General features: G+C 33.1%; 3 protein-coding genes across 7 annotated transcripts; 1 reads left to right on the top strand and 2 right to left on the bottom strand.

Annotated features, from left to right (window-relative positions):
• The first annotated feature begins 982 nt into the window (after positions 1-982).
• Positions 983-6,754, top strand: LOC126864607 (uncharacterized). The gene is made up of 11 exons (XM_050616115.1): positions 983-1,154; positions 1,696-1,846; positions 3,201-3,303; positions 3,577-3,734; positions 4,012-4,279; positions 4,468-4,672; positions 4,857-5,038; positions 5,270-5,477; positions 5,723-5,926; positions 6,057-6,290; positions 6,505-6,754. The coding sequence occupies exons 1-11, from the start codon at positions 1,055-1,057 to the stop codon at positions 6,678-6,680; spliced, it is 1,989 nt and encodes a 662-aa protein (XP_050472072.1). The 5' UTR covers positions 983-1,054; the 3' UTR covers positions 6,681-6,754.
• Positions 6,755-7,229: 475 nt separating this feature from the next.
• LOC126864608 (uncharacterized) lies at positions 7,230-24,255 on the bottom strand. Of its 5 annotated transcripts, none has more exons than XM_050616116.1 (11): positions 24,054-24,255; positions 23,532-23,634; positions 22,606-22,711; positions 22,207-22,417; positions 20,443-20,609; positions 19,731-19,908; positions 10,431-10,814; positions 9,809-10,030; positions 9,527-9,745; positions 9,339-9,415; positions 7,230-8,708 (listed from the first exon to the last, which is right to left on the bottom strand). In XM_050616116.1, the coding sequence occupies exons 1-11, from the start codon at positions 24,127-24,129 to the stop codon at positions 8,529-8,531; spliced, it is 1,923 nt and encodes a 640-aa protein (XP_050472073.1). In that variant the 5' UTR covers positions 24,130-24,255; the 3' UTR covers positions 7,230-8,528. The 5 variants fall into 5 exon arrangements, with proteins under 5 accessions (XP_050472073.1, XP_050472077.1, XP_050472076.1 ...); XM_050616118.1 differs by having other exon boundaries at positions 8,600-8,966; XM_050616120.1 differs by lacking the exons at positions 23,532-23,634; positions 24,054-24,255 and adding an exon at positions 22,957-23,176 and having other exon boundaries at positions 7,231-8,708.
• Positions 11,006-19,723, bottom strand: LOC126864625 (uncharacterized). The gene is made up of 2 exons (XM_050616154.1): positions 17,806-19,723; positions 11,006-15,054 (listed from the first exon to the last, which is right to left on the bottom strand). Exons 1-2 carry the CDS (start codon positions 18,187-18,189, stop codon positions 14,626-14,628), a joined length of 813 nt encoding a protein of 270 aa, XP_050472111.1. The 5' UTR covers positions 18,190-19,723; the 3' UTR covers positions 11,006-14,625.
• Positions 24,256-24,358: the final 103 nt, after the last annotated feature.

Here is a 24,358-nt window from a genome sequence, read left to right as displayed (position 1 = left end):
AATTATAAGTTAGAATTAAAAAACACTATCTTACGAAAATATAACACTTTTCTTAATACTTTGATTAGGACATTAAGTCACCTTGAAGATGATATTTTTAACATGTTTGTGCATATACGACAAAATAGAAAGAGGGAAAATGTTTCGGACTTATCTAAGCAAACTCGACGTAATAAATCACTTATTATATACTTACTTATTACTTTAGTTATCTTTATACTACGCAGTGACATGCATTATTCATACTATCAATATGTACTTGTTATTATTCCAATTTTGGGTATAATAAGAAACAATAATTACATGCTTTTATTTGCATAGTGGAACACCAATTACGTGTAAAAAGATAAACGAAACTTTGAAAAAAAAAAAGAAGAAGATAAATAAGTTGCGTAAATGACAAATGGTAAGAATTAAGTATTACATCATGTATTGTACACAAAATTGAGATGAAGAATATACGACTGACCGAATTTAATGTAAAATTTTATTGAACATGGAAGAATCCTTTTTAATGTTTTCTTCCATAATTGACGTTATAACAATATGATAAATTATTGTTATATATGTTATATTATACCCTTGTTGTATTGTTTTATACAGTAGAATGTAATTTAAGTTGGATTTCTGCCAGAGGTCTGGCACGTTTACATTAGATATTTGAAACTAAAAGTTTATTTTTTACGTTTAATTATAATAAAGCATTCTATAGTAATTGTTTACACAGCACTGAGTTTGTTTCTTATCAGAATGTTCGTTACATATAATTCAAATAAGTGGAATAGATTTTGCATTTATCCATTTAAGTGATGTCCTCGACATTGTATAATTTGAAGGAAGCCAGCACTAAAAAGCTTTCAAACGATAAACAACTTACAGAGTAATTAAAAGTAAATCGATACCCGGAAATGTAGATAAGCCGATAAGTTTTGAAAATGATTAAATTGCCCGCTTTTTTTCTATAAATTGAAGCTATTAGCGCGAAAAAATGTTAGTAGTAGTCAATTAAAGGAAGGCCCATAAAACGCTGGACTTCGTTTGGTTTTAGTGGAAAATGACGCTTGTTAATTTTTTTAATATTCTTCAGAATGTGAGAAAATTTTATGCATTTTGCATTGTTCTGCTGTTTCACGTGCAACTGTCGTACAGCAACCGTAAGTGTTCACAAATGTAATTTGTTTATTAAAAATTTGTCAGATTACTGCAAATTTATTTATACAAAGTATATTATTAGTGTATATAATTTGTGCATATATGAATATGGATTCATTTGAAACGAGTAACTCATAATATTCCTTAAGTTAGTTTATTGTGTTTTGTACGTCTCGAACTATTTTAAAGACACCGCTTATTTCAACTATATGCGTAGGAGATTCATTGTCTGCATACCAATCCCTGTTCGCATTTAATGATGGAATTAATGCTTGTGGATGAATTAATAAACATTTACTATATCTCTTTTTGTTGATACATGTATTTAATGTATGCATATTTTTACGCGAAACATTTATAATCTCATCTCTTAAATTTTCTGATAATAATAAAAATTTAAAATTTCCGTATTATTCTTCGTATTATTGCTATTTAAATTATACCATTACGCTTCACTTTGATTAGGATCGTTTGACAGATTTTATAATTTTATTCGATGATTTTCCAATATCGTTTCTAATATATTGTTTTACTTGTGCGCAGCGTACTGGGGTTGGGCCGACGACTATGGTCCTAATTCTTCATCGATAGTACTTTCTTCGCCCGAAGAATGTGCACGAAGTTGCACAGATAACGAAGAACCTAGAAATTGTTATTATTCCTTCAATATTGAATTCTATACAACAGTAGGACCGTACGTATTGATATACATATATATACTGAATAATATTTTAAGTTTGGATCATGTATGTAATATCTGACAGGAGATACACGTTAACACGTTAGTTGCCACGATAGTCATCAGTGAGCTACGTTTTATTAAACTTCGTAGAATGATTAAAATAACGTACATTTCATGAACTAAAAAATTGTCAACGACGCGAATGGTTTTGATAACAATTGTCAGAAAAACCTGAACAGATATAATATAATATTTTCCAAAAAATAAATTTTATGGTATAGTATATTTTAATCTATTGCAGCTTCCAGAATAAAATAAATAAAATCTGCGTGGCAGTCAACGTGTTAATATATTCTTTTAAACGATTATATCGCGAATATATATATTTTGTTACGCTTAATACAGTAACTATTCTATATATTATACGTATAATTATCATTCACAGAAAAGTGTGTTCATAAAGTGTATTCCCAGATAAGACAGACACGTCTTACACGTATATATTTATATATATTTAATATACTACAATAATATACAATCGAAACTCTTCCGCTGTTCCTTTTGTATCTGAAACGTTTTTTAACCATTGCTCTATTGATATTTCGGTCTTCTGCCTTCCGTAATATTTACCTTTTCTATAGCATCTGAAGTGAGAATTTTTTTATACTGAATTCCATACAAATTAACATTAATAACAGTAAAATAAGGATGATATTCACACATTACAAAACTAGCGCAATCCTTAAATTATACAATTCTTTCTTCCTTTCTCTTCCTAATCACCTGTACTTTAATGCTAAGTCGTTGTTTGTTATACTCGCTTCATAAATTAATATTATTCGTCAATCTTTGATAATTGCTGTATGAACAAGTAAAGAATTATTTACATCATATCTTGCTATCTAAAGGAAAACGAAAAATCAATCACAGGAATTTATCGGCAATTATAATTCGGAATATTTCTTAACAAAGGATTACTTTTGTTGCCCTTTGTTTCTAAACTCTTTAGAACAGATGCACGCTACGATGTCGCTGCGATCGTATGTCTGTTTTCCTTATTTTTAATTGGAAGCACGAAGAAGGATATATGATCACAGAGATATCGCGCGGGCAAAAGTCTACACAGAGTCTAAGTCCAGTGCAGACGAACGACCTTACATCACGTTTGCGTGTCTTTTCTTTGTTTTTATTTTTCTGACAATTTTCCTGACAATTCACACGAGCGTTTTACGTTAATTTGCCGCCGCCGATATATATTTGATTAAAGTGTGGAACTATGAAAATAGCTGCAGTAAAATAAGCTAGAAATAAAGATGCTCGCATATTTAAGTCGGTGATTAAATAAACTAAATATCAATATTTTCAGTGCTTGTAACGTGGAATCTCAAAGGTTCCAGTGTATTTTAGGAGATGGATTTGAAAAGTCTTTGATACCTATCAATCGACAGTTACCAGGACCATTGATCAAGGTAAAAATCGTAATATGATAACGAACAGCGATTTCTCCTTTGTATTCTTCATATGATCCTGGTATTTTGAGCAGGATTTTACATAAATTTTTCAGTTTCTTTACATATATCTGACATAAAAGTACTGCTAGATTCGATAACTATTCGACATTGTCTTTTCGTTAATTTCGACAAGTACGCGGGCATAAAGAAAATACAAAGGAGACGAAAATGTGCAGTACACTTTTGTGATAGATCGTAATTTTTTTGAGAAAACACTTGACTCGTTTTCAGGTGTGTTTGAACGATCGCGTTATAGTAGACGTGCGGAATTCTGCCCCAGGAAATGAAGTCACGATACATTGGCACGGAATTTTCCAAAACGGTTTTCAATATTACGATGGTGTTCCTTATGTCACACAATGCCCGATTCCGTCTTCTTCGTCATTTAGGTAAATACTATTTTAAAGTCTATATTTTACTGTCTTTTCATGTTACCATAAATATCATGATATCGTTCATTCGGTCTGCTATTTAACGATATATCACCCTTCGTTTCTTTTGTCTATTATTATATAAAAGATTTGATTACGCGAACTGTTATTACGGTTTAATCCTTTTAATTTAGTGTCCATTATAAAAGAAAACATTTCATGTAAAATAAGCTTCTTATAAAATATCACGGTATGAAACTAAATGAAATACAAATTTTGTGATATCCTGTTCTAGATATGACTTTGTAGTGGAAAATTCGGGCACGCATTTCTACCATTCTCACATCTGGACACACATGCTAGATGGGCAATATGGTGGTCTTATTGTTAGAGATCCACCATCTAGAGATCCTCATTATCAATCATACGATAGAGATTACATTATCATATTCTTAAGTGATTGGATGCATGTGTTATCGTTAGAACGTTATCCTGGTTCGTATAGACGTGATCCAGGACAGGCTCCGCAGAACATACTTATAAACGGTTTAGGAAATTGGACGGTAAACTATATGTATATCTTTACTGCAAAAATATTCTTTTATATTATATTGTCTAAGGATCGCAAAACTCTTAGCATTAGGCGATTAAATGGTAAATTTCGGATAGAAACGATTTCTTCGTTTCTGTTTGCTAATACTATTCGTCAGAAGCAGATTATTAATTATTAATAAATTATAATTGTTTTTAGGATCCAGTTACCGGCCAAACTACGAATTCACCGATAACAGAATATACCGTAAGGAGCGGAGAACGACACAGAATACGGATGATTAATTCTTTCAGTACAGTATGCCTGGCGGAACTTAGAATCGAAGGACATCAATTAGTCATAATTGCTCAGGATGGTGCAAATGTGCAACCCAGAACAGTGGATAAAATAATCTCGTCTTCAGGTTTGATAAATTTCAACTTTTCCTTTCGAAATCGGCTGTTCGATTAGATTATTACGTTATTACGACTAAGAATATTTTCCATATGATAGAACTTTTTTTTGCTTTAATACAGAGTCGAGAGAAAGTTGCTTTATTGTACCAGTTTACGTTTTATGTATTTAAAATAAGCATTCGAAATATACAGGTGAACGCGTCGATTTTATCCTAACTGCAAATCAAAATGTTGATTCTTATTGGATACAAGTGCGTGGACTTGGTGAATGTGAAGAAACTGGAGTACAGCAGTTAGCTATCTTAAAATACGATGGTGGTCCTAATTGGCCTACAAGACCAAGTCCTACTTATAACGATACAACAGATGGTGTTGTAGGTATCAAAACATGCTCTGCTTTATTCATCCTAAATAAAAATTTACTTTCCCTGAGAAAGAAATGTAGCTTTAATTCTATTTTTAATTATCACGAACTACTTTAGCTTTTATAAATTTCTCAGACTAAAATCTTCCAATTATTTTTCAAATACTATTTGGGTGTATCTAACAACTGTAATACCTGATTCTTCCTTGATTTCTATTAATTGATGATTTCGATTTTTTAGACCTATAATCCGCTTAGTGGACAGGATTGCAATACAGACAACACAGAAAATGGGATTTGCGTGAACCAACTGGAAGCCTTCGAGACCGATGATGATCTCTTGAAAGTTAATCCGGATGAGAGACACATATTACCTTTCTTCTTTTACAATTACACTCAGTATGGGGACAGAACATTATTTGTAGCAGACATGTACCGTACCTATTTCAGTAAGTTGTATTTAATGCTTCTTTGAAAGTAACTAAGTATATGCATATGAACAAGTCCTCTTGTTCATTTTCTTATCATAGCAAATTATTTCTAGCGCGCAAGAAATTATTTATACGAAAATCAGCTTATTTGTATTCGGCTAAAAGAATAAAATTTTCTTCTTCAGTTTTATCCTTGTTTTTCATTTTTGTATTATTTATTTGTCGATGTCTGTGTTACTAGTAAAACATTTGTTCCGTTTCAGCTGCAAACGATTATTCTCAGCTTCTTTCTACGTTTGGTAATATATCGTACGAGAGTCCAGCGGCGCCTCTGCTCTCACAACGTAGTTCTTACCAAACGATATGTAAGAAAAATGTACAGAACGATTGCACGGAACCTTGCACATGTTCGCAAATTATCAATACAAGATTAAATAATATCGTGGAGCTAGTAATATACGATCAAGGTATCTAGTATCTGTCTTTAGTACGAAACAAGATAAAAGAATGTTGACCTATTTAACAAACTAATCTTGTTTCATTGCGCAAAAAAATATTGCAAATTCGATAATGTTAAATAACAAAATTTTATTATAGTACCACTGGAAGGCTTATATCATCCGTTCCATCTACACGGTTACGAATTTAGAGTGTTTAGTATGGGGGATTTTGGTGGTGATAGAAATGTTTCGACAGCAGACATAGACGAAGTAATAGAGCAGCACACGGAACGCCTTCAAAATGGAGAATATACGAATCCACCTGGTAAAGATACTGTTAAAATTCCAATGGGAGGATATGCAATTATACGTTTCAAGGCGGATAATCCAGGTAAGATATTCAATTATATACATACGTATTTCCGAAACAATTTTCCGCGTGTAGTTCTTCCCCGTTTTTGAGAAAATTGCACTGTCTTCTTCTTCATCTAAGAACATTTGTCTCGAATATTTGATTAATGTTAATTAAACTCATTTATATCATATTTACAACACAGTAAGTGCTTAAAACATTTTGGATGAAGATATAATATATTGTTTTATAGGGTGGTGGTTACTTCATTGTCACTTTACTTGGCATCACATTACTGGAATGGAACTGGTCATACGCGTAGGGGACAGAGGAGATCTTCCACCGGTACCACCAAATTTCCCGGTATGCAACAATTGGAGACCAGCGTTGCACACTTTGAACGATTTTTATGGTTTTCGGTATCCCTAAGTTTAATTAATTCTTTGATTGTATTGTAACATGTAAAAAGTGATGAAACAAAAATATAATATTTTCAGAATCTATTACTCTTACTTACTCTTTTTTATTCTTCACGATATAAGTCACAAATTACCTTTTTAAACAAATATTTACCTATCCTTTGCCCTTTTAAAGGATTCTCCTTCTTAATGTAAACGAAAATTATTTGTAGTATAACGTAAAATTAATGTGACTTTTTAGCTTGAAATTTATACATTAAATTAATTTGCATGGAATACCATGTTCGGGTGTTTATTACTTGCGCGCCTGGGGAAGTACAAAGGAGCGGATAAAAAACTTTCACGATTTTCTACCTTGAAGAGGAATTGCGTAACGAGTGCAGTTTCCTACCGATACTGCCGTGTTTCCCACATCCAATATCCTACAGATAATAAATGAATTCACGCCATAATTTTATCAAACGATTTCGTAATTGGAAATATAACGACCTAATATATATATATATATATATATATATATATATATATATATATATATATATATATATATATATATATATATAGACATAATATATCTCGGACAATTTAGTGGCCTTATTGGAGCGTGCGACAGCTGAAATTAATTTTGGTCAATACGGCGTCAAAGTAATTTGTCAAGCCGTTAAAAATACTCGGTTTCTTCCACATTGAATTCTATACGACACAAGGACCGTACGTATTAATATACATATATGTATAGTGAGAAATATTTTACATTTAGATCATACATATAATAACCACGATAGTCATCAGACACCCATGTTAAATTTAGATTTGTACAAATGTGTTTACAAATTTCTCAGATTAAAATTTTGGCATTATATGTAAATTGTATTTAGATGTATCTAACAACTGTAACATGTGATTCTTTCACATTTTTTAGACGTATAATTCGCTTAATGGAACGGAGTGCAATACAAATAACACACAAAGTGCCGTTTGTGTGAACCAAGTGGAAGCCTTCGACATCGATCCTGATCTCTTGAAAGTTGAACCGGATGAGAGGCACATATTACCCTTTTGGTTCTTCGTTTACAATCAGGATGGGGACAAGAAATTATTTAGGTCAAACAAGTACCCTCGCTACTTTAGTAAGTTTCTTTTAATGATTCTCTCATAATAAATAAGTGCCTATATATGTATAAGTCATCTTACTCATTTTCTAATTATAGCAAATTATTTCTTGTGCGTCATAAATATAAAAAATCTGCTTATTTGCATCCAATTAAAGAAATACAATTTTTTTCGTTTTATTGTTATATTTCATTTATGTGTTATTTATTTATTGTTATATATCTTGTTTTCGTAAAACATTTTGTTTCGTTTTAGGTCCAGCTGCAGGTTCCGAGATTGCTGCTACGTTTAATATCTCGCACGTGGAACCATCGGCGCCTCTGCTCCCGCAACGTAGTTCTCGCCAAACAATATGTAAGGAAAACGTACAGAACGATTGCACCGAACCTTGCACATGTTCTGACGTTATCAATGCACAACTGAATAATATCGTGGAGCTAGTAATATACGACGAAGGTATCTAGTATTTGTCTTTAGTACAAGATAAAAGAATGTTGACCTATTTAATAGGCTGATCTTGTTTCATTACGAAAAGAATACCGTTATATAACATATATACGTTATATAACGTTAAATAACAAATTATATTACAGTGCCCCTGCCTGGCCTATATCATCCGTTCCACTTGCACGGTTATGAATTTAGAGTATTTAGTATGGGGGATTTTGGTGGTAGAAATATTTCGAGATCAGATATAGAAGCAGTAATAGACCAACACATGCAACGTCTTAAAAATGGGGAATATTCAAATCCACCTGGTAAAGACACTATTAAACTGATAAATGGAGGATATGCAATTATACGTTTCAAGGCGAATAATCCTGGTAAAATATTTAATTACTTCCAAAATAGCATTTTCTCCATATAGCTGTTCTTCTTTTTCGAGAAAATTAGACTTTCTTCTTCTTCTTCTTCTTCTAAATGTCTAAAATCATTTATCGTAAATATTTCATTGATGCTAATTAAATTCATTTGAATCACATCTACAACATTATAAACTTATTAAAATACTTCGGATGAAGATAAAAGTACTATTTTATAGGATGGTGGCTACTTCATTGCCACTTTATTTGGCATCACATAACCGGAATGGAACTGGTCATTCACGTAGGGGATAAAAGTGATCTTCCACCGGTGCCACGCGGTTTCCCGGTATGCAACAACTGGAGACCAGCGGTGGATACTTTAAAAGATTTGTATAACTTATAAGTTTCCTCAAACTTAATTGGTTCCTCAATTGCATTCTAGAATCTACTATTTTATTCGTTTCTATTCTTCACAATATAAGTCACAAATTGCTTTTTTAGAAAAATATTTATCTTTTAAAAGATTCTCTTTTTTTATGTAAATAAAGATTATTTATGGTACAACGTTAAATTAATATGATTAATTGGCTTGAATTAAGTAGCAGGATATAAAATAAATATATGGTAATATAATAAATTACAGTTTATACACTAAATTAGTTGGTTTCGAATACCATGTCCGGATGTTTATTACTTCCACAGGTAGGGAAGTCCAAAGGAACGGGTAAGAAGCTTTCACGATTTCCTACCTTTAACAAAAATTGCATAACAGGTCCAGATATTCCTGATGATATTGCCGTGCTTCTTGCTTCCCACATCCAATATCCTGCAAATGGTAAATGAATTCATGTCATAATTTTATTAAAACATTCTCACAAATGAAATTATTCTTTTCTTAAGAGATTTCGCTAAAGATTGCAAATATAATGGTTTCTACCTAAATTATCAGTAAAAAGACGAAGAATAACGTATCCTTTATTTGGTACAACGAAACTGTCCTTCTGAGGTGGATTTAAAAAATTGCGATCTAACTGTTTGTTACGATCCAACAGGATAATTTCTTCTTTGGTAATTGCTCGTTCGAAACTACTTTTTCCTAGGACACTCGCGTTATAGCCATGTACGTGAAACGTATGGGAGACATTTCCGCCAGAACCTGAATAAAGAATTATCTTAAATATAAAATAATAAATCATAATGTAAAGTAGATTAAAATTACCTTCATCTATTAAAATAATATCGATATTTTTTCTAGGTGGAACTTCGATCACGTGGATACATTCACAAAACAATGGTGTGTCAGCACACTCTTCTGAACGCGTTTCCAAAGAGCAAATCGATTCCTCTGGTATATTTTCCGGTTGAGACAATAACGGAGACATGGGATATTTAAACGATATACGATTAATTTGTGCAACCCTTGCTCCTTCTTTGCTCACACCTGAAATTTGCATTTATGGATGTAGAAAGTCGAGAAGTATAAAAAAGAAGAAAGATTTAAGAAAATAAAAATTACGATCCATTAAGAAACTATCGCGAATAAATGTAAAGTGGCATATATTTCGCGTATGTATTTTATATTTATAAGTAAGTGAAAATTATATCGAATAATATTGAACAAACAAAATAGTAATTAGAAATAACAGTTCTGACGCCTACAACTATCAAATCAGTCCAAGTAACAACTTCCAAATGTTTGATTTTATAATTGCTAAAATTATGCAGGTACTTTTGGTAAAATGTAAAAAAATTAATTATGGTCATTTACGCATAGTATAATACATTTAGGCAGGCATTACAGACTGATAGTTTTAATATTAACAAACTCTTCATGTCCTTACTTAGATCTGATGGATAGAAAGGGCATCCGTAAAAATTATATCTGTAGTCGGACATTTCATCCGTGAAATAGGAAAAAGCATTCACGTCGAATGGAACATAAATAATTTCGTCTGAGTTAATCTCGATCCCTCTCGATCCTTTTAAATCCAAACCACAAATGAAATTCCTTGATATTTCATGACAATCGTGGCCCTTGTTCGTAATTGCATGGTCATTGATTTTCAATAGTTTTTCGTCTTTGATTATAGCGGACTGCGGTTTTATATCATCATAAAGGATGAAAGCTTCCTGATGAAGGTTTTGACAGTCCCGATGGCCCTTTATATCAACGAGGTATTTCCCAGGAGGTTGATTTGCTTCGAGAATTATGTCAAATCTCTCACCTAAAATTAAATTCGTATAGTAGAGAATCTATAAAAAAAAAAAAAAAAATAAAAAAGAAAATGATAAGATTATCCTATTCCTTAATATTATACAAATTTCGTTGGTGACATCTAGAAATATCCACTTTTCTATTAAAAGCTGATATTCTAACTTTATGATATTGAATTTATGGAAAGAGTAATTGCATATCTGAAACAGGTATCCTAGTTATTTTATTGAATAAAAGTATACAAAGTAAAGTGTAGGCGTTTTGCTATAATATAAAAAAGCATAGCTATATAAACTATAAGAAATAATATGGGGATATGTATATCGTAATACAGGAAGAATTTAAGTTTCATTGCTGTTGAGTATATGCATGTAAATATGCCTATAACTCCCAGCAAACTTTTTTAATCTCAGTTCGAATTAATTTTTCGTAATCAGCACAAAACTGCAATTACGACACATATGTATATAAATATGTACTTACTATCCTCCGAGTTTCTATTTTTACCGAGGAAATTGTTTATACGTTTGAAAATCTCATTTCTCAAATCTGTTTTTAATAGCGTTTATATTACATGGATATCCAACAATATTTTGGAATAAATACATAAAATATTTACTTTTAATGATCAATTGTTTTCATTCGCAATAAAATAATATGTGAAAAAAATATGAATCACGAGAATAAAATCACGCGTGTAGTACAACATTAACTTTTCAATGATCACTTTGATTCTTCCCAAGATTTTTCTAGACAGATAAATAGATAACTTTAGTGTTATGTCTTTTTACAAGGAATTTTTTACACTGTGCTATTGATGCACTAATATTAATACGCTATAATCGCTATTTATCGGAAGAAAAGTTATGGGATATCAAGGCAACGATCGTGTAGTTTAACTTTTAGATCCCTATGTAACTTATTCTACATTCTCGCCTATGTACTTTCTTCTTTTGCACAGAAAGACACTGTATTTCTTCGGAATTCACGATTGAGCATCATTAAGATTAATATCTGATAGAAACTTGAAACGCGAAAAAATTGATTTTACGACTACTGAAAAATACTTATATACATTAAAGTAACGACTAAGAAAATGTTACTTTTATTATTATTAAATGTTACTAATACCTATTCGATTTATCTACGATTAGACATTAAAAATAATAGCAAATTACAGTTTTATCATTTTTATTTTTATATTATATTTCTGTCTCTACTGATCGTCAATTTTACAACAATTACACTGTCATTTTGTCAATTTTCATTTTCAGGATCATGATATATCTTTATCCATGAAATGTTCACTTAAATTATATGGGAACGGATCTATTTAAAAGATTGGCGATCAATTATTATTCAAATTATCGATATGGTAATATGAACAAAATTGATTCGAGATTATTTACCACGAAGAAATTTTTAGGATATGAGAAAGAGGTTCGATCGGAAGAAATAATATTCCTCTGATAATGATCTTAGAACCAAATTTTGTTTAATAGGAATGAGAATACAAACTTATAAAAAAAAAAAGGATGTTTGATCGTGTAAATATTAGTTTCCACTATGTATTTTAAAATTTAACGGTTGTCAGTAAAGCTTCTAAAAACGATCACAATAATATAAAAATATAAAACTATCGTAGAATCAGGAACAAGGATGAACGAGTTATATAAAGACATACACCGGAGACTGTTGAATCTTGTGTACAATCATTACCATCTAATGTTTTCTTTATACCTACCTACTGACAAAGGATTTAATTGATATGATATGAAATACAATACAGTTTGTCTCTTAAACGAAAATTAATAAAGTAATCTAAAACGACTTATTTTCAATTTTACGGAGGGATTGCTTTCGATAAAAAATAGTTTGTAGTACTTTGCTACGTCTACTATTTAAAGCCCTGAAACGATATCTATCAATGGAATACATTCTTATAATCTAGATCATTCATAAGACAGATTGTATAAATGACGAATATCGCTGTTAGGTGGATCAATAATTTCGTTGGAACTCATTTTATAAAATATGATCTGTATCACAACATGCGCATTAATTAATACTTCCTCGTTAAGATATTTTGCAAACAATCAAATCGGTATTTGTAATTGGCAATCAACTTTCCTTTTCAACGGGCAAATTTTCCAGATCAATTTGAAAGTTACACAAAATTCAAGAATTTAGGAACATGTATCAAAAATATAAGAAAGTTGTTCGTATAAAGAAAAATCTTTATTACATACTTTTTCCTTGAAATTGAACAAGTGTTCATTGCTCAATATGAATAAATCTTTATTCGTAAGTTTATAAACTTCCCTTCTAAATATTCCAGCGAGTTCACCGGTATTTCATCATTATTCTGTTCAACTTGACTCAAATGTCATGGACTTTTGACTTATATTCACATTTAAAATCACATATCCGTTATTTCCATCGAATATGAGTAACATTTCGTTTCACAATTATATATAACGTTTGATCGATCGAAGATACTTTAAAAAGATACTCGATTCGTATTATAGTTACATCGTAACAAACAAGCAAATAACAATCGCGAAAAATAGCAATAGATTTTAGAAATACAGTCTTCTTCATGAATCGAATCCTAAAACGATAACGTACCTGTTAACGTATTTTTCATACGCAAAAGGTATTTAAATATTGGAAAATAAATTCCTCCTTTCGTTTACCTTTTATAATACAGCGTGGTTCTGGCTTTTAATTACAAAATATCTTTTTTCTAATATTTTGTCAAATTTATTACCCCTTGATAATGTCAATTATTCCTTCGATTCCACAGAATCCTCTTACTATCGGAGCACAACAATCTTAATAATACGTAGATCGTTTATCTTCCTTCCAAAGAGATATTCGAGTTTACACCTGGGGCCTTGAGCGATTAATTCCCAGGAAAAGATCTTTTACAAAAAAATATAATATCAAGTATAAACAATTTCTTAAATGTCTCGTTCAAATCCCTTAAACTTCGCTTCGTATAATGAGCGATATCACAAACGACTTTTTGCCAACTACATGCATTCTAATTTACGAATTCAACTGTAAATTACGTCTTAATTCCTACAATTTTCGTGTCTTATTATACAATCTGTTCGCGCAAGTTTTACACCCCATTGTGTAAAATTGTCTATCTAAAGGACGAAAAGTTAAAATTACAATAAATTGTTCAATGTGTTTCGTTAAAAATCCCGACTATTTAGCTTAAGTTACTATCCTTAATCATCGATTCGAAGTTTCGCGTAGCTTGTATCGATGAACGTAATTAATCTGTAATTTAAGATAGAAATGGGAATCGAATAATGATCCTGATAAGCAAGAAACGCTAAAAGTCTTCGTATTGTCGTTTCTCTGACGAACTTCGAATTAAATATAATATATTAACACAATCCTATGTGAAAATCGGGAGTGTCGTTAAAACGATCGTACATTTGGAGCACGATCCACGTTACTATTTCACGATAGTTCCCATAATATTACGACACGTATCTGCATCTACTTGGTGCAATTACGCGCTAAATAGAGTTACTCGTTCGCTCTCGTTCACTCACAAAAGCATTTCTTCTTTCAATCTCTCTGATCCATCTCGGTACTCCGACACCGACGTTAATTATCGTCCATCGTTGCGAATTCGTACAACGTCCATACGGAATATGAACACATCGCCTCGTTTGCCGACTAATTATGACAAAATAACACGTATACAGCGTACAAATCTCTTTCTACGGAGACGTTTCACCATCATCGTACTACGATCATCTTTTACTTGTTTCTTCGAACTCGGAACGAAGTTGCATTTGTTAGCGACGTGTCTGTGCGTAGACGCCTATCTCCGCTTCAAACAGGATCTGATTGATCCTCAGCTTCGCTACAGATCTCGAATACGAGTCGGGAATCTCCGCCAGCTGTACCGCGATACTCTCCGCGAATTTCGCGAACTCCTCTTTCGTTCTCTTTCGTTCGTCGGAAGTAGTCTCCAATTTCGTCTGTCCGAACTCGTCCAGATCGCAAATCGGACTATTATGATTGTGCGACGAGCCGTTATACAATTCCATCGCCTTCAAGCTCGAGGATGACGATTCTTCCGCGTCTTCGCTTAGCGAGGCGTTGAACGAACCAGTTCCCGATCCGTTTGTCTCCTCGTTACAGTCTATAAACGTTATGCTCTCGGGATCGATGTCACTAACTATGTACTCCTCTTGCAGCTTGGACGTCTCCTCCTCGATTTTCTGCAGGGAGAAGAATATATTTCCATATCTATCGCCGTCGTCGATTGCGATCGGTTTATCGTCACGCGTGTGCGTACGTTCACGCGTGCGAGTGAAACCCAGTTGCATTCGGCATAGGGGTGACAGGAAACACGTAGAACAGAAATGTATAGGATTTGTGTTGTCTGAACTCGTCGAGGGATAAACAACAGCTCATATAGTTCGAGTTTCTATAATAAGAGTGATTCTACCTACTATTTTACATACATACGTATGGTCTTTCGTTTAAATGGCAAGATTTCAGATTGATACATAGATTCGATAGAGGAGAGTTATCGTTCAAAGTTCTTGTCCGAAAAACAAAATTATAGTCCGGTCCAGTCGCTTAAGTCTCCTCACATTACAAATATTCCTTATTACTTACTTATGCGCATAATTCTAATGTGACATGGTCTTTTGCGATAATGTTTCTCATAATTTATTGCTAACTAAGGTTGTATGTTATAATAACTACGAGCAGAGGACACTATTTATAAAATAAAAAATAACTTTAACTAACTAAGCAAAGTCTACCTTTTACCGCTTCGCATAGATTTCTATTTTTTGAACGTGTTAGTAAATGTACAAGTAATACAGAAAAAAGCAAGAGTACGATCTACGTACTCGTATTATTACAGAATTCGTGTTCCTATTCAGTTTTTCTCCGTTTTATCAACAATGTTTTACTTTCTTTTTGTTTAATTAGTAATTATTATCATTGATTACGATACAATATTTTAGGGATCCACACAGGCCAATTTTCATCGCACGCTCGCTTCTCGTGTTAATTTAATTTACCTACAAAAATTTTGCCGGAGTCCGGAGAAAACCTCGCATTCCTGGTTATGATAATTACACGGCACGCGTAAACACAATCAAATCGAATCGCGATTCAATCCGCTATACTCGGTTCACACGATTCAACGTTTATCTAACATTTCGATCTTTCAAGGAAACTTCGTATTAAAAACTTTCACGGGAATATATTTAAATAGCTCGAGAAACAATGTCCGAACGTATCTTAATTAAGAAAAAGCACACGCGTCAGTTCGCGGTATATACCAGAAAGAAACGTAAACTGCTTTTCCATTTAAATTATTCCTTTGCTTTTGATTTATGAATCGAATCTATATTGTATGACCGAAGCAAGAAATCACATATTGATAATAATTCTTTCCTCAAATTTAAGCAATTTTTTAATCACGGTTAGACCGAAAATGACCTGTGAAACGTTATAGAAAAAGATATGCAAAATACCTCGTTCATAGTGCAGCAAGAACGACGTTGTGAAAGGGTGAAATATACTTTACTTTTCCCGTTTGACATAATAAAACTCTTAAAGTCCTAGCTCATTTTTTGTCACTCTATATGTACGTGCATATATCCCTAGATATAATATATATTATTACGTATACTGACATTTCATGATCGATTTCTTATTTATCTTGACTAGACTCGGCGATAAAGTTGCAACCAGTTCCTTGAACTTTGATTAATATTTATACTTTAAACTAATAAAAATAATCAAATGTAATGATCATTGGAATATCGTAACATTCAAACCGGTTTTTCGATAAAGTATTCCGAATAAATAATATCGAACTATGTAACTTGCAAATTAAAAATAAATTCTCGTGAAATTTAATGTATCTATACGCCTAACCATATCCTCTATCATCTACCAGTAACCTCTACATTTTCTTACGAAACGATAGAAATATAGCGATAACGATAAATAATAACGATAAAAATAGTAAAAACTGTATCGAGTATCATGGCTGGACTGCGAATTCTTATGCATTTATGTGAAATTTAAGCATACAATAATCCAAAGATTGCACACAATATAGAAGACTGTATAAAATATCAGAGAGTACGATGCCTGTAAGAATTTCTAACAGATAAAACGCCATCTCTCTACTTAAGTCCTATTTCTTTAGTTGTGTCCATAAAAATATAAATTTGCATAAAAATTGGCAAATTAATCGCAGCAATGTATCGACATAATTGGATCGGTTTCTCGAAGACGAAGACTGGAAGAACTTTGTGGGAGAAAGTGGTGGAGGAACACAAAGGCGGGCGGCGACAGGCGGAGCAAAGCAAATGGGACGGAGAGAATCGGATAGGAACAGATACAGTATAGAATGTAAGAAAACGAGCATGGAAACGACCAGATTGGAGAAGGATAGAATGATCGTTTATCAGCAATCGGGTAGCGCACGAATGTGCAGGAGAATCGGACACGTTTCAAGTAAGATCGATTCGAAATGCGAAGTCACGGGACGAAAAATTGCTATAAAAAGAATGACACGTCGCGTTGCTACGAGTCGACGAAACGTGTATCCCGAGCAGCGACGCTTCGTTCAGGCGAGGTGATCGTTTCCACGAAATGCATTCAAACACAATGGTCTTTCTTCGAAATTGTTTGGCCAATTATATGGCGTAAACTAGCCTCCTTACGATTGGAGAAAGGGAGCCTTTATGATTCTGCTTACCACAGATTTTGTGCGATAAAAAGAGAGAAAAGAAGGGCAAAAGTACACTAAGTATTTCTTTCTTGAATAATTTGATAGCAAGAGAGAAAGAGAGTCTCGTCTGTATATGTATTCCGTTAAGGTAAATGCGACACGTGGGAACGAAATATCTGTCACAACTGGATTTCTCGCGCGACAGCGTACTTGTAATATACACGCGCAATGATAAAGAACGATCTATAGCTATGTAACTACCTACCTTCTTCCTTTTACTGTATCTACGTGTGCCAAATTGCAGGAACTGCATCGCTTTAAAGGCGAACCACTTGGATACGTAAACATCGTCGGGCCCGGTAGCTGCGTCACGGCTGTTCTGTATCTTGTGAACTTCTCTCGAGTACTGACACTTGAGATTCGTGATCTTTTTCTCGATTTCGAGGGTGTTGCAGCAAAGGATCTCGGCGAGCTCTTGAATCGCGCGTTTTCGCTTCGTTCGGTCGCGATACCCCCGAGCATTCCAATCCCAGAGAACGCGTCTCTGCTGATACTCGCGCAGTAGCTCCAGAGTTTTGTCGCGAGTCCACTCCATGCCGAGCCGCGTGTCGTTCGTTTCTGGCTCGTTCCACGCGTCGTCGCTAGACATGGAAAATAGAGTGGCCACGACGATATTACGGCGACGCGCGGGCACTTGTTAGGCCAGGGACCACCGTTTTCTCCAAAGAATCCTATGTATCTCGTACGTCCAAGTATTTACAAAGTACGGACGGATGTCGACTAAAGTTAAACGATGCGGTCGGCTGACAAGCAAGCGGGCGGGTACCCGCTAATAAATCGTCGACTATGAGTCGACAACGACGCCGCAGCCGCGAATCGAGCACGCGTTTTAATGATTTTTGCGCGAGACCCGCGCGCGTTTGGTCGCCTTCCTTTCTTTATTTCCCTTTGCGGAAACCCGGCGAGAACACGAAGACGGCCGAGTCTGCGCGAACGAGTCAGCCACCGCTGCACGCTGCATGTGCGACTACCAAGCGATTTCGTTCTTTCCTTTTCTTGCTCCTTCTCTCTTTTTCTTTTCCCCTTTCCCTTTCGCATTTCTTTCTTACGGCCTCGTTGCGTGTATCCTCGAGCGTTCCCTTCCTCTTTGTTTACTAAACGACCTTGCGCCTCGTTTCATCGTTTTTCGTTCTTCTTCAATTCCACCGCGTCGCTTCCACCGCTTTATTTCCTTCACTCTCTCTCTCTCTCTCTCTCTCTCTCTCTCTCTCTCTCTCTCTCTCTCTCTTTTGTTTTTCCTATCTTTTCCATTAATTACGATAGCCAAGCTTTTTCATTTCCATTGTCTTCTGCTACGTTTCTTCCTTTTCCTTTCTTTTGATCTTCTCCTCTACCTTCCTTCTCGTTTGTCATTTTACTTCCTTGTCGAACATAAATCTTCATCATTTCTCTTCATTCTCTTCACTTTCTTTCCCTTTCTTCGACTACTCCATCTTCGTTCGTTCTTCGCCTTTATATCGTGCCACTTTCTTTTCCGTTGTCGTCTCCTCTTTCGCATAGCTTGTAATTTCCTTTGCTTTCTTTAATTTACCATTTTTAAAACGCTAGTAGTAGTCTTTTGCAGGATGAACATCATCAGACAGAATCGTGCTTCGCTTATGTGCGATCACGCATGTAAATTCTTTAGTTTACGCAGAACAATTAGGGCTATATCAAACGTTTACTCTTCCACTATTCACCATCGTTTATCGCTTTAAGTCACATGTCGTGAACGACCTGAATTACGCTACATGTTTTTCAAAAATATTTCCAATATACATATACATTCTTAAGTTATAATATTTCATCTCGATTCATCTTCGGCAATTATACTCAAGTTATGCTATATATACATATCTATCTTATACCTATCTATAATGCTCACATAATTTAATCCCACGAGCTGTAATTCAATTTCATTTTATTATGTCTCGTCCTACCTTTATCGATTGCAATTCATTCTCGCCCCCTTTACTCGCTTTCACTTAAATTCTGAGCGCAATTGTGTACACGAAAACCGAGAGGCAAGGTTTAAATATAAAATCTCGGATGAAGAGTTTTGTATATCCGACATGTACGTACAACGATCATATATTACGTGTGCCGAATGTACAAAACACACGGTATAAGCAAGGAGAATCGCCTGCATACCTGGAAAGAAAAAGATGTGTCTGCCCACCGTCGGTTCAACCGGGTTCCCATCGGCAGCCAAGACGCGAAAATCATGGCCAGAGATGGATAATAGTATAGGGCAATTGTACGCGTTGGCGTTAATAAGTCGCAATAAATATTTCCTTCCATAATGGACTTGCAAGATAGATCCGTTATTCTGAAAAAGAAGACATAGCCAATGATGACGTCAGTTTTGTGAAACATAATGTACAACGAGAGAAAGTTCTCATTCCGGTGACGTAATCTATATTATACAACAAGTTTTACTAATATGAATTAACGAATAAAAGTAAAATTTGAAATATCTTTTAATTAAGACGCTAGGTATATGCGCAATGATTGGCTTTGCTGGAATATTCATTCATTCATTCATAGAGAACTACAAATATCATTAAAAAAATTTACAATGTTGAGGAAAAGATAGCTTTCGTTTGTTCAACATGTTCTAATAAAACATAATTTTTCATTTGACAAGTGACTATGAAAATATCTTAATGTAAAAAGCAATAACACTAGTAAATAATATTTGTATAAAAATTGTTCTTATTGTCATATTATTTCGTATCGAGAATTTTGATCTTCGAAAACGGTTTTGTTCCCTGGGCATATGGAAATCTTGGCTACATTTCATGCTGAATTACATATATCTTTCTCTGACCGTAGCGTCTTGTCTAATTAGATAAAACAATACCTGGCCATTTAAGAGAAGTTCACTAGGCGTAGGTGGGTGTAGGTGCGAGTGTCGCGACAGAGGAGTTGGCGGCCTTGATGACAAGAGAAGTATCCTTTCCAAGCTAGGGTCATCTTGTGGTCCTCGAACTGTCAACGACCCGTATACGCCGTCGGCCTGCTGTGAAACTAATAATTCAATGTCATTAATGCTTTTGTTATATCCATGATTAATGAAAGGATTCACGTTCTATAAATACATTACAGTAATTTTATTTTATATTTGTGAATAAATTGTGCGATAATTTTTAATTGTAAATTTAATAATTATAGAAATAGGTAAATAAAATGTATTAATATTAAGAAGATATTCGTTAATTTTGTATCATAATACTATATAGGAAGTAAATACAAGATTGGTTTAGAACTGTACAGCAATTTTTTGATATTCGCAATAATGAAAAATTCAATTTCAAATGACAGGATTGATAGCAGCTAATTTGAGGTTCTTTGTTTAAGCAACCTTAAAAATCGACACGTCTAATCTTTCAATGCTTACTATCGATCTTCTTCCTCGATTTTGTTTTGTTCGATTACAACGTAGATAAATCGAAACGATTGCTGATCTCACTTTAGCTGATGTTTCCTCGAAACTACTATTTTTGCAATAACGATTAAAAATGTCATATTACTTCTTATAAATTTCATATTTTTCACATGCATTGGTATTTCTGATATTTTAGACAAAATTTCTTATTGGAACAATATACCTATAACGTGATAATCCAGGGCGCTAATAAGAACAAAATTTGGACGAGTTCATTTCTTGTCTATATTAAATTTAATCTTCTTCGTATACGAAATAAATTTAAAGCGATTGCACTTTTTTTTATTTTAGTTCGGTTTAGTTCATACTAAATTACTTTTATTTAATGCTTTTGACATAATAATGTACACTGCAGATCAAAAGACGCTATAAAAGAAAACACAAATGAATTTATTTTTGTCCATCAGTGTTGAAGTGAAGGAGGCATTAAGCAGTCAATGTCATTACGATTGTCTTTTAAAATATTGAGAATATTATGTAAATGACTTAATGTACCTGAGCCTCCTGCGTGAAAGATTATCTCTTGCTACATTCAATTCTACATTGTATTTTATCACCACAAAATTACTATAATTCACTTGACTATTTAACACATATAAAATTTAAAAAGATAGATGTCAAGAAAATTGATATTTAAGTATTTAATACGCACTACTTTTCTTAAAACAGTAAGCGTAACATGTAACCTGTAACCTTACTTCTACAGTACAACGGTTTCAAGATTATTGATCTACTTTAATTTTGCTTGTCCTCGCAGGAGTAGAAGCCGTTCTACAGCGCGGGAAAATTGAAATTGATTTAAACGTTATCAAAGTGATACAGTTAAAAAATTACATAACAATTAACTTAACAATTTAAATAAAATTAATTTTCTTAACCCCTACAATCACTTTATTATACCTGATTTATGAGATTATGCATTTGACTATTGAAGGATAACGATGATGAAACACCGTTTGATAAATTAATCAATCATAGTGGATTTTAGTTATTTTTATGACAAACGTTACTTATTTTAATAAGAACTAGTTTTTAAGAAGAAAAGTATTAAATTTGCAGTCATCTGTAGAACATAATATTTTTTCGATTAATCAATCGTTCTTGATTATTTAATATTTTTATTAGCATTCACATATAATCAGTTTGCATATTTCATCGTTTTGAATACGATGTGCTTACCTATGTGTGCATAATAAATGTATGTACCAACATTTTCCGGTTTTAGTTTATATCGAAAACCCCCAAATGGCAAAATAGGACATTGTGTAACCATCGGAACACCATCCATATGAGCCGAATTCCTTTGCCGTATACCATGCCAATGAAAAGATAATTCCTCGGACCCTAATCTGTTGTATAAAAGCACTTCTATAGTATCTCCAAGACATACCTGAAAATTGAAAGGTGAACTCGTAATTTAAAATATTAAGTGCGTTGAAATTGTACTGTTAATTAACCAAAAGTATATCTTAACAATGGACAAATTTGATATATTATAGCTTCGAACTACTTTTAAAGAGGTATAAAATATACCTAATACATAAATTGAAAGATAACAATAAGTTCAAAAATGTTTACCTCTATTTGTGGGCCTGGGCTTTTCCCATTGATTCTTAGAAAGCTATTCAATAATATTACGTTGTCGTGGATCATCGATTCGTTTTTGCTTGTACAATCGCGAATACTGTAAATAACAATAAAAATATAAGAAAAATTAATTAATGGTATATGTATATAATATCAATTAATTCTGCCCATTCATACTTTAAAAAGTTCAGATAAATAGAATTTGAATGCATATGTACTTAACATCAGATAATACGTATCGTGACCAGAATGAAATATTAGAATAATAATATAAAAAATAATAAAAGAATTTAATAACGATTACAATTTTCACACAATTTTAACAACGATTGCAAAGTATACGTATGATGTTATTATGTATCTAGCCTAGCGTTATTCTCTATAATACAAGTATCATGTTCGTGACAGTAAGTGGTAGTGTAAGAACCAGTTGGGAATTGAAAAAATAAAAGATGCACTTAATACCCGTGTGAACCGTTAGTTCTTGAATTACACTAGAAATTGTGTATTCGAATTGACCGAGATTCCGACAGGTTTCTCCTTCAAAGAGGATATTCGCTGATTTAGGTCTACATCGTGCCTGAGCGGCGCTATAGTTTGTTTGCAGCATTGCCCGAGAACAAGTTATACATCCTTCTAGATTAGAATGATTTCATGTGTAAAATTTATAGTTTTCTTTTATATTTTATATAATTTTTTTAGAAAATTTGATTCATTCTGTTTGTATTAATTGATTGAGAAACGGTTACATTATATTATATAGTATACAAAATTGCTCATGTGGAAGAATAATTTCGAAAGCTTGTTGGTAGTTTCAACTTGGATTGAAATAAAAGTTTCGAAAGTATACATATTGATTTTGATGTATTAAATACGTAATAAATTCGTAGACCTTATCTGACTTCTATCTATCTTACCTGTTCGGGGCAGGTGATTCTTCAACGAAGAATTCGTAACGGCATACTTTTTTTGAAAGTGCATTGTCAGCACAAGATCGTAGACATTCGTGAGAATCACCATCTAATTTTTAAAAAGGAAAAACAATTTAGTTAACGTAATCTACAAAAACTTATTAACGAATAATTAATAGAAATTAAATAATAATTCAGATATATAATCGAGTTAATAACAAAAGACTTGAATTTCGTAAAATATTAATTAATTCTATAAAGTATTAATTAAATACTTAATTAAGCATTTGTTAATCATGTTGTTAAATATTTGCACTCAATATAGATTCTTCAACAGAATGAAAAGCTTTGTTTTAATATTTTGCAATCGCATTTTTGCAAATATATTGATTTTTAAGTGATTTTAATGTAATATACTTTGAAATTAATTCTTTTTATTATACTTTCATAATTTTATTTTATTAAACATAGACGTTTCAAATATAGATAATACATAAATATTTGAAGTTAGATAAGTTATTTTCTCACCCCTTATTTGAGATCTAGATATTCGTAGTAAACTAAAAAAGATGGTGAAAGCTATAAAGTTCTTGAACCACCACATTTTGACCCAGACGAACTGGGTTTCCCCAAAATTTAGTAATTTACGAAAACCGGCATACAATCATCGCGAATCACGAGTCGACGATGACTCGGGAAATAAACACTGACGATGTTACGCGTTTCACGATCATACGGCGACTTAGTTGAGCCTATCTTGGTTGGTGAAAGCAAGGCCTAGGCTACTTCTGGTTATGCAAGATGCATTCGATGCAGATTCGAATATTTTCCGG

Source organism: Bombus huntii, chromosome 4 (genome assembly GCF_024542735.1).
Source record: "Bombus huntii isolate Logan2020A chromosome 4, iyBomHunt1.1, whole genome shotgun sequence".
Taxonomy (NCBI): Eukaryota; Metazoa; Arthropoda; class Insecta; order Hymenoptera; family Apidae; genus Bombus; species Bombus huntii.
Note: the sequence above shows the minus strand (reverse complement) of the source record. Positions and strands in the feature narration are given on the sequence as shown.

Excerpts from the sequence above, each read along its gene's own strand:
- LOC126864607 (XM_050616115.1), top strand. The coding sequence starts at position 1,055 with ATGACGCTTGTTAATTTTTTTAATATTCTTCAGAATGTGAGAAAATTT. Across the intron at positions 1,155-1,695 it reads GCAACTGTCGTACAGCAACC|CGTACTGGGGTTGGGCCGAC; the intron begins GTAAGTGTTCAC and ends ACTTGTGCGCAG. Across the intron at positions 5,039-5,269 it reads ACGATACAACAGATGGTGTT|ACCTATAATCCGCTTAGTGG; the intron begins GTAGGTATCAAA and ends TCGATTTTTTAG.
- LOC126864625 (XM_050616154.1), bottom strand. The coding sequence starts at position 18,189 with ATGTCTAGCGACGACGCGTGGAACGAGCCAGAAACGAACGACACGCGG. Across the intron at positions 15,055-17,805 it reads GATACAGTAAAAGGAAGAAG|AAAATCGAGGAGGAGACGTC; the intron begins GTAGGTAGTTAC and ends TTCTCCCTGCAG.
- LOC126864608 (XM_050616116.1), bottom strand. The coding sequence starts at position 24,129 with ATGTGGTGGTTCAAGAACTTTATAGCTTTCACCATCTTTTTTAGTTTA. Across the intron at positions 23,635-24,053 it reads ATCTAGATCTCAAATAAGGG|ATGGTGATTCTCACGAATGT; the intron begins GTGAGAAAATAA and ends TTTAAAAATTAG. Across the intron at positions 8,709-9,338 it reads TTATGCAATTTTTGTTAAAG|ACATTTAGAAGAAGAAGAAG; the intron begins GTAGGAAATCGT and ends AAATGATTTTAG.